The 13,982-nt window shown below is 35.3% G+C and overlaps 1 protein-coding gene across 3 annotated transcripts in view; it reads left to right on the top strand.

Moving 5' to 3' along the window:
• The window catches only part of LOC105198323, a 52,571-nt gene extending 39,188 nt beyond the window's left edge, over positions 1-13,383 (top strand). The window contains exons 3-4 of one of the 3 annotated variants that reach the window (XR_003268808.2): positions 12,777-12,903; positions 12,964-13,383. Coding sequence is in view for 2 of the 3 variants with exons in the window: in XM_039455534.1 (XP_039311468.1) it covers positions 12,777-12,812 (36 nt within the window). In the remaining variant the exon portion in view is untranslated. Of the gene's footprint in view, positions 1-12,689 lie in introns of all 3 variants that reach the window. The other 2 variants (XM_039455534.1, XM_026136070.2) reach the window with 2 other exon arrangements.
• The last annotated feature ends 599 nt before the right edge of the window (positions 13,384-13,982 follow it).

Raw genomic sequence — 13,982 nt, 5'->3', positions numbered from 1 at the left:
GACATCTTTTCCTCGTTTTCGCCTCGAATTCTCGTCGTTTCGGAAGCAACTTGGGGAACGATCTGCCTTTTTTTTTTATTTCTTTGCTTTCGAAGAAGACCGCTCCTTCGTGAAAAGCTTCTCCACTTGATATCGATTACCAACCACGTTTCGTTCTCTTGCACCTTTCTTTATCGTCGTTTCTTTTTCTACAATCTACTGTTTAACTTCCGCCCTCGCCTTCAGTCGCGTTCTGTATACGAGGGTCCTATATTCTTGCGAATAGCGAAAAATCTTGCGATCCTCATCCATTTTATTCACGGTAAACTATAACGAGTTTCTTACTAGCAAATCGGTAATTAATTGAATAGTCATGGTAAAACTTTTACGGTCATATGATCAGAAACTCTTGCGTTCTCGACATTCATCAATCTTATTCTAATCTTGTCTATCTCACATCAATTACGTAACATTGATCAAAATAAAATTAGGAGGAAAAGAGAAAGAGAGAATCAAACTTTTGTAAGAATGCATTACAGAAAAATATAACAAAATATAACAAAATAATACTAAATAATAATAGTTTAATTTGTGAATTACCTAGTTGTAAATTTTTAATCAAATCAATCAATATTTTCAATCACAAATTTTAATCAATTAAAATATCCTTTGAATTGTTAATGTCAATTAACTTGGGTGTTCATTAATTCAGGTATTTAGGATTTATTCACGATATTAATAAAGATTCAACATTATTGACTAAAGAAATAGTTTATACATCGCGTACGAACGAATATCGAGCACTGATTGATGCCGCTGGGCAAAAAGAAGTCGTAGGATGCAGGGAAACGAAAATGGGATGGCAGGCAAAAGAGAAGGAGGGCGGGAGAGAGAGCGAGCGAGAGAGAACGATTGCAGTCGCGCTCGGCTGCATATGTCAGATGCACGTACATCGATTGCCGTCAATCGATCCTCCGTGCACGGAGGCGAGGATCTCGCAGCGGGATTTCTACACCACCGACTGGCTGCACATCCCTCAGGAAATGCGCCAGCTTGAACTCCAGCCGACAGAGACGAAGCCATGCAGATGCATCCGCGAAATGACGCCGCGCAATTAACGATTCGTTACACTCTGTAACTAAAAGTTTTTGCATGGCTTCGCACAGCTATAATCTTTAAACTTCTAGCCCTTTTGGATTATCATGCACTTTGCTAGTAGATAATAAAGTTATAATCAACGCAATTAAAAAATGCGATCACTTAACGGTGAAATTAATAGAAGATATTCCAGTTATAAAAATAAAAAGAAATAGAAAAAACGTATCGTTATAAAATTTTTTTTGAATAATAATTGAGACTATTAAGAGAGAAATTTATAACTGTAAAAGGATTTAAAAGGAAATAATTCTCCTTTTAAATTTACGTTTATCTTGTTTACGACAATTTTTATTTTCTTCCTCTTTAAACCCTTATTTTTGATCGTTATTTATCCGTTCGGCGTATCGAAAAGCACGATCGAAAGCTAAGCACACGGAATCGCAAATTGTTTACCATCCACCAGGCGATACTCCTCGAGGCGCGTATCCACGCGCGGTCGACGATACACGCGTGCGAAAGGAGTACCCAGGACATGTATCCGAGTCAGTCTTCGATACGGAGCCGCCGGTGGTGCATCAGAGCGGACATGGGCAAGCCCGATAGATGCCGGCTGTGTTTGCACGAACACGCTATTTGCTCCGAGATCTCGTTTCCCGATGCCATTGCACGGCGGGACCACCGCCTACAGGAAGCTTCAAAGGCAGCGTATACGTCAGGGCCCGGACTCCGTTAAACGTCTCTCCGCAGCGTAAATATGAATCCGGGAGTCTATTGGGCTTGCCCAAGTTTCGCGAAGCTACGCAGCTGCTAGACAGTTTGCTTCGAGATATGTGTCGAATATACACCGAGTTATACGAATCGCTGATAAAGACACGAATGGACAAATCTGGAAAACGCGAAGGAGATTATTCGTTTCCGAAAGTAAATAGCGATACTATAGACTGGTGAAAAACGGTGGTACGCTTCATTTCCTTTTACCTTACTACCTTTATTTATTTTATCGTACTTTGGAAAGCAGCATATGCGTCAGCTTTAAAAAGATGCATTATTTAAAAAATTATTAACTGACTTCTATTTACTCCTTTTATACTTCGCTTTTAATATTCGCAAAGAAAAAACTTTGAAGTTGTTAAAGGATAGCTCCCGAAGCTAAAAACCTGATGTTAAAATCTCAAGCGTAGTTTCCGGCAAGTTAAAAGGTGCTTTAAATTAATTTTCTCAATAGCCGTAAAAAAAAAGGACGTACGGATTGTTTGAAGGTCCAGATAAAATTAATCGGCCGAGTTATAGGATAATTACGAAACACGTCTGACGTAAATAAAATTAAGACAGGTATAACGTCAGCGATTTGTCGCGTACACAATTTAATAGATAGTCATCTTCATTTCAAGCGTTCTAACATTCAACACAAGTAAAGAGAGAAAGACGTTTTGCAGAATAGCGTTGCATGTGTGTTTTAGAGAGGAAAATGCTTGAATTGGCTCTGGGAAAACAGCACAACGTATTGTGTTCTCTCGCTACTGACATCATGTATGTTGTTATGTTGCACAAGGAGAGAATACTCACGCGCACTACATGCTGTTACACACCGAGTGCATAATTCATGGTGATACGTTGCATTAATTCATCCGTCATATGGTACGTTCGTGACGCAAGCATCGAACCTCTGTTTCCGAAAAATACTACTTTTCACGATGCATTAATAATATTGTTAAAATATTTTCAAATATTATCGTGCAGGCAAAAAATGTTTATATTAAAAAAATATTATGTTTGTCGATCGATAACAAAAAAAAAAAAAATAAAAGACGCGTACTTAACATCTAAAGGACTACTCACGAGATGAGCATTAATAGCACTTTGTATTTTTTTCAAACAATAAAATATTTTGTGAAATAAAGATTTTTCTTATCAAAGGCTTACATTTTTAAATTTTTATTTTTAGATTTTTGTACGAAATACGCCGTTATTTATTACCGCGCATTCTCATATTTTACACATTTTATTTTAATTAGTAATTTGGCGTTGTCGAGATTTTATCATTATTTAATTCGCGGCCAATTCAAATCCACAGAGTCTGAGAACTGTTCTACAAGCCAAATGCGATACGGTAATAAGAAAATAAAACGCAGACTTTTTGTCAGAGCGCAGCTAACGGCCATTTGCGATTACCAGAGCATAACGAGAGCGTTTACATTTTACTTACGGTCAGAATGGAGAAAGGAAGTAAAAACGCAACACAATGAGAGAACCTTCGTTATAAGTATAGTAACCAGACAATGATAGTAGTAACGAATACTTCATTACAACTATCAAAGCTTTGATTTTAATAAATGGTCAGGAGCGTATCTATTACACTCATACAGAATGTTTTTCGAGAATTATAAATCTTGCTGGTAATATCATCGATTCTTTTAAAATCAACCTTATACGAATGTAATCTCATTCTGCGTTTGAATTATATCATCCGTTATCTCAAACTCAGCCTGTTTGAGGTCTACAGATAGAAGATTTCAGATTTCGCTGTTGAACAAACACTCGGCATGATCGATGCGACCGTTACAGCTTCTAATACTCATGCTCATTAATTTTCGTGTAGACGCTTCGGATACACTCTGTATAATCAAGATAATGAATTATCGAGGAGAGAGAAAATTTGTTCTCCATTCCAACAATCTATCACAGTACTTTAAGAGTAGTAAGTTCGGGATGGTCCAGCGGATCGGTTTATACTACTTTGTCTGCGAGTGACTGAGCGTAACTACTTGCTTCTTGGACAAGCGTGTACACACATACACACACACACACACACACACACACACACACACATACACACGTAGCACGTGCAAGCGGAAGTAGACGGCCGCACAACGAGTAAAAGTTTCAGGATTCGCCATTTTCCGTTTCTACGTCGCACGGTCCAGGTGGAGTTCCCGGAGCTCGAGTAAATAAATAAATACTACCGCCGTTCGTCTTCGTCTCCCGAAGAAGAACAGGCCCCTGTTCTTTCTTCTTGCAAACAAACTATTTCTGATTTCTTTTGAGAATTTCTCTAAGCACTTTTACACACTATCATGTCGTAAAATTTATATAGATTTATCACAAACGATGACAAGCACGATACATAAATGCATTTAAAAAATAAAAATGTAATTGAAGAATATTTTGATATTACTGCGTCTCTCGAAAGTCATTCTTCAATGTGAAATTAAAATAAAATATGAAATTTTTAACGGAATATTTTTAAGCAAAAGAATATTTTAAGCAAAATGCTGCTTTCCTTGGATCAATATTTCTGACGCCTATATACCAGTCCAAAAAGTGTCGTGAATGTTAAAATGCTACGCCAGACAGTTAAATTCTGCGCTTGATCGATTTTGATATCTAAAGTACACGTTGAGTCAACGTGAGGAAGTAAAAAAGTTAGCATAAAAATTTATGCTAAAAAGATTTCGTCGGAAAATAAAACATCTTCTGGTGTCCTCGTTTCGATTCAAAAGGGTTAAGAAGTAGAAAGAAGGATAGGGCGAGAAAGAAAGCAGGCAGAAAGATCGGCCCAGGCGGAGTGGCCCGGTCGAGAGTAATTAAGAAAGTTGCCGGCGCACGAATCGTCCGTTATTAAAGCCACGATGTTCCTCAAATCGAAATTTATATCTAGGCCATCGTTCGGACGCGCGCCCGAAGGAAGGCGAATTTATCATCGGAATTACGCGGGAAATTTTAATTAACTCATTCTGTGTTCCAGTTTCCTCTATTCCTGGAGATTCCTCTTGAATTCACAAGAGTGGAAATTGCTTTTAACAGAGAGCTTAAGAAATAGCCTATATCTTATAGAAATGAAACAACAAAGTTTCTTATAGATATTTCACTTTGACAAACAAATGTTAATCAAAAATATAAGTGTGTACATATATGTATATAAAATTTTCAATGTGTAATTGTTTATTAATATACAGTGACTGTAATTATATTAAAATATAGATGACTATAAAATTTTACTATTTTGTTTCTCGAAAAAATAAGCTCGAAAATTCACTAGGCACAATTTTACAAACTGTGAACGCAATCTGCTCCAATCTGAAATCCTTTGATTTCATGAGAAAAACGAAGTTCTAAACGAATGTTATTTTTATTTCTCCTCTTTCTAATTTAATCTCAACTGTCCGAAAACAAGACCACTGTTTGAACACGCAACTTTTCACGATCAATTCCGAAGCTCCCGATGAAAACTTCGTGGATGAGACTCTCGTGAGATAAGCAAGTTATCGGCTCTCGCTAACCGAGTTAAGAATGTCCTTTCTCCGAGCGTTACGCAGCCATAATCGCTCCAACGAATCCTGGCACTAACCCGTTAACGAAGGATCATCTATGTTGGGCGGATACTGCACGAGATTCGAAATCCGTGAATATCATGCTTTTCTGAGTCCACTTCTCTCTTTACCTTTCTCTCCCTCCCTCCCTCCCTCCCTCCCTCCCTCTTACTCCCTCCTCCCTCTTCCTACACTTTCTGGATGTTATTTTAAGATTAAAGCTGGTGTTCTCTCGCCCGAGCGTCAACTATGGATGATAATAGGGTGAGAAACTCCCTTGCAGTTTGCATTTGGCCGCAACAAATTTATATACAGCGTGCGAAACATCCGAATTTGTGATAATTCGAGAGACGTGCAAAAGAACAATTCTAATCCTTCTGTCGCACACGCAGTTCTGGATCGTTTTTGAGAACCTTTCGCGTTGAACTGTTATAAAAAGGGTAACGTGGAACTTTTAGCCAAAAGCATAACACATCTTTAAAAAAAACTATCACTATTTGGCTAGTATATAAACTACGTATATACTAAAAAAAACTGGTCAAAAATTAAATACTTTCAATTTTGTTTTATTAAGGACATTTAAATATAACATCTACTTCAATACCTCGGAACATTTTTATTTGCGCAAATAAAATTTTCCAAAAACACACACACACATTTAAATTATCATACATTTGTATATGTATAACAGTATTTTTCCATTTGAGACTATTTTCGTTCGAATTATCTTTCATATTTCTACATGTCAGAAATTATCAAATACGTTTACACGCCGTTAACTCTTGTGATATTTCACATTTTATCATTTATTCGGTATGTTGGATTTCCCGTTTGGCATCTATCGCTTTTGAAAAAAAACAAAATTTATCACCTTTACCGCCCTTGCGCTTATCAATACGTTTCATTTAACGAATAATAATGATGCTACGAATAATGGTATAAATGTCAGCATCACCTGCGAGCGCAATATCGTCGTATTTTTCGTTATTAGCGTCCGAAACGTTATCGCGCATATATTTCGAAACATACAGCGTGAGCTAGTTGCAACGTGCCGATGTTATATTTTTATTTTATATCCTTTTTTTTCAAATTTCCACGTAGCCCATCTATATGGATGCCAGACGCAGACTCGCCAGTATAATTCCCGACACGCGCCGAGCATTCGTTGTCATTTATCTCTGACACCATGCACAATACGTGTAATCCTCTTTACGCTTCCACCCTATTCCCTTTAATGCTGCGGCTATTTGACATAAGCTGATATATCTCTCCTTACAAGTCCCCAGGAAAATATTACTTATGCAACGGCCTGGCACCGCTATAATAAAAATGTATTCCTTGAAACATAGAATGTGTTACTCTACTTCGCGCGCGCTTTACCTTGCATTACGATGATTGCTTTATTTTTATTATTTTATCGTAATACGATACAAATATAGTTTTTCTTTATCAGCGTTTCCTTCGAGTCGAGTGGTTATTTAATAGCCACATTAAATCGATACATCTCAAATGCTCTTATAATATTAGAAATTCAGCAACTTTTGTAAAAAACTTCAAGATACTATAATTTACATATATAATCATATATATATATATATATATATACATATATATACATACATAATATATACGTATAAAGATCATACATGTATTTTCTTATTTTCCAAACATTTTCTGAAAGAACTATTACTTTTTATCACCTATCTTTCAAGAAAAAGCTATTAAAGGGTAACGACAAGAATTGATTAGAGTTTTTCGTGGGGAATATATATCGTAATTTACTTTTCCCTCGAGTCGGACGATTCGTCCGAATAGATCGGAAGGTGCAAATGCACCTTAACGACGAGAAGTCCGGCGGTTCGCGTCTTCATTCACTAGCGACCCACTTCCTGCGCCTTAATATCCCTCGCGGGTCGTTACTCCAGGATTAAGTGGCCAGTGTTTCCTGTCGCGGGATTCGCCGACTCACCCCCGGAAGAGAGGCACGAGCGAAGGCGGGCTTATATGCCGGCAGTTGCACGAGTGCAAAGTTTGTTATTGACACGGTAAAAGCGGACCGCGCCGGGCATTATGCAGATCAGGAAATTCGTATTCCGCGTACGGGGGGTGTGAGGTTGGGGACGAAGCGAGAGATCGGCGGAAGGGGAGCGAGAGGGTTAGGGTTGTTGCGGCGGCCACCCCGTTGTTCAGTGGTTTCGGCCTTGCGCGTTTAGTCGCGAAGCTATATGTACGCGCGTGTACGAAGTGACCCACTCAACCACGCCTTTCATATCCACTCACATAGAAAGGAACTAAGGGGGTTAGAAGACGGTGTTCTAATGTCTCGAGTATGCTTAGAAGTTAGGACGGTAACAATTCCTACTGTCTTCAGTCAAGTTTACATGCTGCATCTCTCAATTAATTTATGGGCAAATTGTTCAAAGAGAATGATCGCACAAGTGAATAAGGAAGTTTTTGGCTAAACGCATTTCGAGGAGCGAAGTAGATAATAGTAACGCCACGACTTTCTAATTGTAAAAATATCTTTACGAGATAACGATTTAATATTAAAAGAGAGATCATTTTTCCACTAACGATTCCAATGCCACAGTAATTTTAACAAACGCAAAAGTTTGTTTAATATTTTCATTGCATTTTCAATAAAATATGAAAACAATTGGTTAAAACAGTGTTAATTAAATATAGGAATTCTGTGACATTAAATTATTCGGTTATGTAAAACAATGCAAAGCGCTTAAAACTGTGAGAAATTCGCGATTTTCCGGCACCAATTCTATAAAAAAAAATAAAATATTAATTTCAGGGATATTTTTAATCATATGATGTAAATGTACGAACCAAACAAAATACGAATTATAATATTCACTAACGTTTATCGTAATCCGCAAAAAAAATTGTACAAATAAAAATGTACAAAAGAGTAGAATTTATTTACAGAAAGATTGATATTAATCAACTAAACATTTTACTAGAAAATGTATCAATTTTAAAAATATTCTTGAGCACGAAAGCACGACAGAAAATAATGTTCGGTCGCAATGAAAACATTCTTGCGACAAGATGTAGAAAAATTGTTTGTCAAGATGTAGAAAAATTTCGTCGTAAACGTGAGGCTTTGCAAGAAGACATCTAAGCTGTCAGGTATTCACAGAACGGATGGTCCCTATAAAAGGTTTACTGGGTATCCTTGTAAAAGTCTTGCAAACTTTATGCAATGCGTGCACCGGATGCAATTATCACTATTTCGTGCATTTTCGCCAAAATAAAAGCGTCTTCTACATAAAACCAAAAAGAAAATTCACCACATCAAATCTCGCGTTATTTTTTACAAATATATTACTATCAATTAAAAAATAATTATAAAATAATTAATATAGAAGTTATCTATGGAAATAAGAATGCTCTCATTCTTCCTGTCTTTAAGAGTAGTAACTAAAAAATAGATCGATACCAAAGTCATTTATACTCAACATAATCCAGAAGCTTAAGACCGTTTTTGGTCAGTATTCATAATCGATTCTTGTATTCAAGACCATCTTAAGTACCATCTTAAGATGTCATCAACCAATCAGAAAACTATATTAGTATCTTAAGACATTGTTTAAAATAAGAATCGAATGAATATCGGCCATTATATGTAACTCTTGTACAAAGAATATATATATATATATATATTGTTACACGTAAACATCCAGTGTTCGCTCTTTATTGGCATTATTTTACATGTATTCATTAAAATAAAAATATTGGTTCTCAATAAAATATTGATGTACAACCATATATTATTGTAACAAATATCTGATAAAAATAAACTTCTAGTCTCGTTAAATTCTATAAAAATCAGAAGAAAGAGATCAATATTCTTCTATCACGAATCTATCTTGACGTTCTTTTCATTGATGTTTTCGCGAATCAATACAGCATTATGAAAAAATTAATACGGTTGCATAGAACAAAGTTGCGTCTTCTCGCGGACTGACCGCGGCTGCGCTCGTATGCATATTCAACGGTAGGACAACACGGATAATTCAGGGCGCAACCCCGTTGCCGCACTATCTCGCCAACGTGTGTACGTATAAACCAGCTAGCCGCGGATGCAACGCGCTCGTGGTACCGTTATTTCCTCGTTACGCGTTGCTCCGCTCGCGATTCTTGTTTTTCCAGACAGCAGCGCGAGCGCGCCTCGAATTCCGGACGGTCGGCCCGGCAAACATTTTAGAAGGAATTTTGGAATTTCGCAAAATGAGAACATAAATGCCTCCTACACTTCGGTGATCTTCAAATTTTTGCGATACCTTTCCGCCGTTTTTTCTTCAAGCTAGCCTTACCTTTCAAGTATTTCGCTTTAAGAAATAAAATATTCATCGTTTTAACGAGTAATTTAAAAACTGATTCTTGAAATAACAGACAAGTCTTTAAAATAAATAAGCTTCAACTTCTCTTTTTAAGTGCTGTTTTAAAAGAGATGCTATAACTTATAAAACCATTTTTTTTTTTTTATAACAATTTTCATTTATGACAAAAAGAAAATTAATGGAGTTTATATCTCGAAAATTTCAAAATGAGTAAAATAGAACAGTTTACTTATTCATTTTCAAGTCTGGCCGCGGGAAAAAGTTGAGAAGGCAATAATAGTATGACACTGCCTGGAAAAATCCGATATACGATAATTTAATGCTATCGGAAGATCAAACGACTATTGATTAAAAACGAGTAAGAGTAGAAGCATGTCGATGAAAGTATTTAACGTCATTATCTTCGTCTGAACGTAAACGAAGTTCCAGAAATAAAGATAGTCAACTTTTTTCGCGATTCGGTTTTTCATATAAAACGTACAAGAATAACTTCAGTAGGAATCAATAAATAAGTCGATATATTCGACATGAGATTTATAAGCATACACAAATTATGTCAATTCTCATCAGAGAATTTTTAATAAAAGGCGACCAATAAATCGCATATTATTTCAAATCGATGTGTAACGAGACATTAACAAGCCGTTACAAAAATATATAATGGTGAAAAAAAAAAAATAAAATAACGAGTGAAGAATTTCGAGAATACGGTTATTTACTCTCGTTTGTTATCGCAAATATTTGCGAGTTTTTTCTGACGATCTAATCCATGATAAAAATTTAATAAATAAAATAATAACAATAGTATCAAAAATAATGGTTTGTTTGTTACAACGTATTTAATATCAATTAAACTAATGCAAAAATTTCCAAAAGAGCATTCTAACATTCCAAAAGTCATTTAGATGTCTTCTTCCAAGTTCTCAAGTTGTTTGGGAAAAGTTGGCCTTTTAAAAGTTTTCACTATTTTCCTGTTAACCTAATATATTTTAGCGCATAATCTGCGGTCGGTGCGTTAATACCCCCTTCGATTAGAGGGTTCCCTTAGCTTTCTACCGGCGGGAAGTCGGGTATTATAGCGCCTCTCGAACGCGCTACCCTCATAATCGAGAGGAGCCGCGCCATTGGCCTTAATTGACGATCCAGCGGGGGATTGAAGGGAAGGCGGGAGGACTAATTACTATCCGATTTCTCCTGGAATTTCGTTTCCCGTGCTCGCAATAAAGAGGCCCGAGATACCGCGATGTCATCGACGTAGCGCCACGGGGAGTGCATCCTCTCAAAAAAGGGTGTTAATTAAACGGTTGCTTGATGAAATTCCATCGCAAAGAAGAAGTTTCCCCGCTCAAGAAGTTTCCAAAATTCTAATACCTCCTACAGGATCGCGGTATCACAAAACACTGATAGTAAGACCCATATTTCATTAAGTGGAATGTCCAGTGACGTTTAAATATATTAGCTGTCCTATTTAGAACGAAGTTCCACATATCCAAGATACGAACGAAAATTTGATTAAAAATCTATTAAATCTGTACTCAATTGAAGAAGTAAACAGAAACGATTATTCATATAAATTGTATTAAAATACCATATGACTTTTGCAAAATCCTAAAATATCACACGCAAAACGACTCATTCATTAAATCACACATACACACACATACACACATCCTTTTATTTCATGTAATATAAAACCAAATTATCAATAAATAGGTATGGATATACAAGAATTATAAAAAGCTAAGAGAAAAATTAATCCATTATAAATACAATCAATAATCATTAGCGTACTTTCTTTGTACATTTAAATAAATTATTTGAAATATACTATATGACAGTAAAATAATTTTTATTTCTTTCTGTTTATGCTTCTGATATGTGCAATAAAAATAATATTTATTAAAAATCTCTAAAAATTGATTTCTACATCATCATGTTATGTATATCCAATTTAAGTTTTTTAAGTACGTTACCTAAAATAAAATATAATTTGTCACTTATAAATATGATTAGCAGTAGTAGTTGTATAATTTTACATTTTTGTCACAATTCATACGTTTTATTGCTTCTAAGACGTGAAGGCTAAAAAAATAAATATAATAAATAATATTATTAATTACCAAAAAATGTCTCAATTAAAACAAAGATAATGTTCATTGTACAAGTAAACATTAAATTTAATATCATTGACAAACTCATATATATTCATATCGAGTTTAAAAAGAATTTAATTCAAATGAGCACGCATGACTACATTTTTAATCAATATGCTATATAAGGACATTATCGTTCAGTATAATTATTCATAAAAATGTAATAGAGAGCAATATTTGTAATATATTTAATTTTAATATTATAACACTTTGAAAATATGTTTTTTTTAACTTTGAATCAAACTATGTTTCATATGAATTGTACACATCGTTTTTTCTTTTTCAAAATGATTTCAGAATCTAAAGTAGAAATAATACTCATAAAATTAATTCAATTCTAAATTCAATTCAACTGTGAAAAATTTTTAATTTTAAGATTAATATAACAAATAACTTTCAAATTAATTTTTAAATTTATTCGTTAAATCGTATTACTGAAGCGTCTAAAGATTTATTTCAGTTGAACTTTCGTATTAAAAATACGATTTTAAACATAATCTAAAATATTTTCGAAATGGAAACATTCTTTTACAGAAATGTAAAATTCCCTTTTATCAAAAAGAAAGAATACAGATTCGCCAGGTGTAGAAATTTCATTCAAAAAATTTCATAGAAAAAAATAAATAAATAAATAATTGATGCACATCGAACTCGTCATAAGAATGCATTCGGCATATAACATTTCCTTTTTATATTACTTCTAACAATCTGTGTTATGAACTCTTGAAAGTCGCGTACAAAGGAAAAATTATTTCTTACGGAAAATTTTCCTTTTTGCTGAAATATGAAACCAGCCAAAGGGAATTTGATATAAGAGGGAAACTACCCGGACCGGACAAAGGGGCAAATATTCGAAACTTGATATGTCCTTTGTGCCACAGCTTCAGGCAAAGACAAGACATCAAAGGGATATCTGACATTACGAACGGCGAAGTATCCACGACAAGTTTTAGTTAATTGGCCATGACGCATTCTTAACGGAAGACGAACATTCGAAAGAGAGAAAAGGTATTGTAAATAAGTTTACTGTGAAATTACTTAGTCAACGATAATTAATTTTCTTGACAGGTAACTTTCTGACGAACGCATATTGGAAAGTAAGGCTGAAACCGACGAGAGATGGAAAATTCGGAAAGTTCCGACTTCTCTGCAACAGCTTATAGTCATCAATTTACGCTCACGCCATTTTGGCGTTATCGTTAAATATTCGAGAGAAAAGTTTCGCGGCGCTTTCCATAAATCAATTATGGCGCTTAACTTCGTTTTGCGACACTCCGTAATTACAAGTGGCGTTGTTTATCAGTGATAAATTATAGATTCCGTAAACGGGAGTAACTGATGACTTGTATTATACATTCACTTGGAAGAGATTGCATGATTTCATTAAATTTGATAATGTCACATATTCTCATTCAAATGTCACACTTTATCTTCATTCATTCATCTACTTTTTTCCAGATAATAAAATCTCCAATTAAACAAAGCTTACATCACTATTGATTATTTTAACATTTACACCTATACACCTATATGTATATCATCCAATATATGTATATAGATCGCTACCCTTTCGGTACCGTCGTGAAATGTCGACCAGCCAGCAGGCAGCCACAAAATTTAATGGCATTACGAAGCACTTATCGCTTCCTGAAGCTTATCGAATTGCTTGGAGAGCGCGCGGCAAAACGGTCACTACCATTTTCAACTGTCATTATACGACCGAGATATGGTCACTCGCTGGAGAACCACATATTTTATCCAGTTATAAAGCACTCAAACCCTTTAGAAGGCCGTTACTCTTGAATTAATGTTGCCTCGAGAGGCGTCCGAATTTTCGCACGCTGACGCGAAGTAGCCAAATGACTTGCAAACTTTTACGTCGTATTATCCAATCATCCAGTGGTATCATCAATAATTAATCCATTATCAATTATATGATCTGTCCATTTCGTAATTACAGCTATCAATATGATTTAAATAGAATAATTTCAGCCGCGTAATGAGTTCAGGGAATGACTGACAGTAACAAAAAAACGTTTACCGAAAACGGTGCAGCGCTGCTGGGAAATGCAAATGGAATGGCTCGA

This window comes from Solenopsis invicta, chromosome 12, assembly GCF_016802725.1.
Source record: "Solenopsis invicta isolate M01_SB chromosome 12, UNIL_Sinv_3.0, whole genome shotgun sequence".
In the NCBI taxonomy this organism is placed as follows: domain Eukaryota; kingdom Metazoa; phylum Arthropoda; class Insecta; order Hymenoptera; family Formicidae; genus Solenopsis; species Solenopsis invicta.
This window is presented reverse-complemented; position numbering and strand designations above follow the sequence as displayed.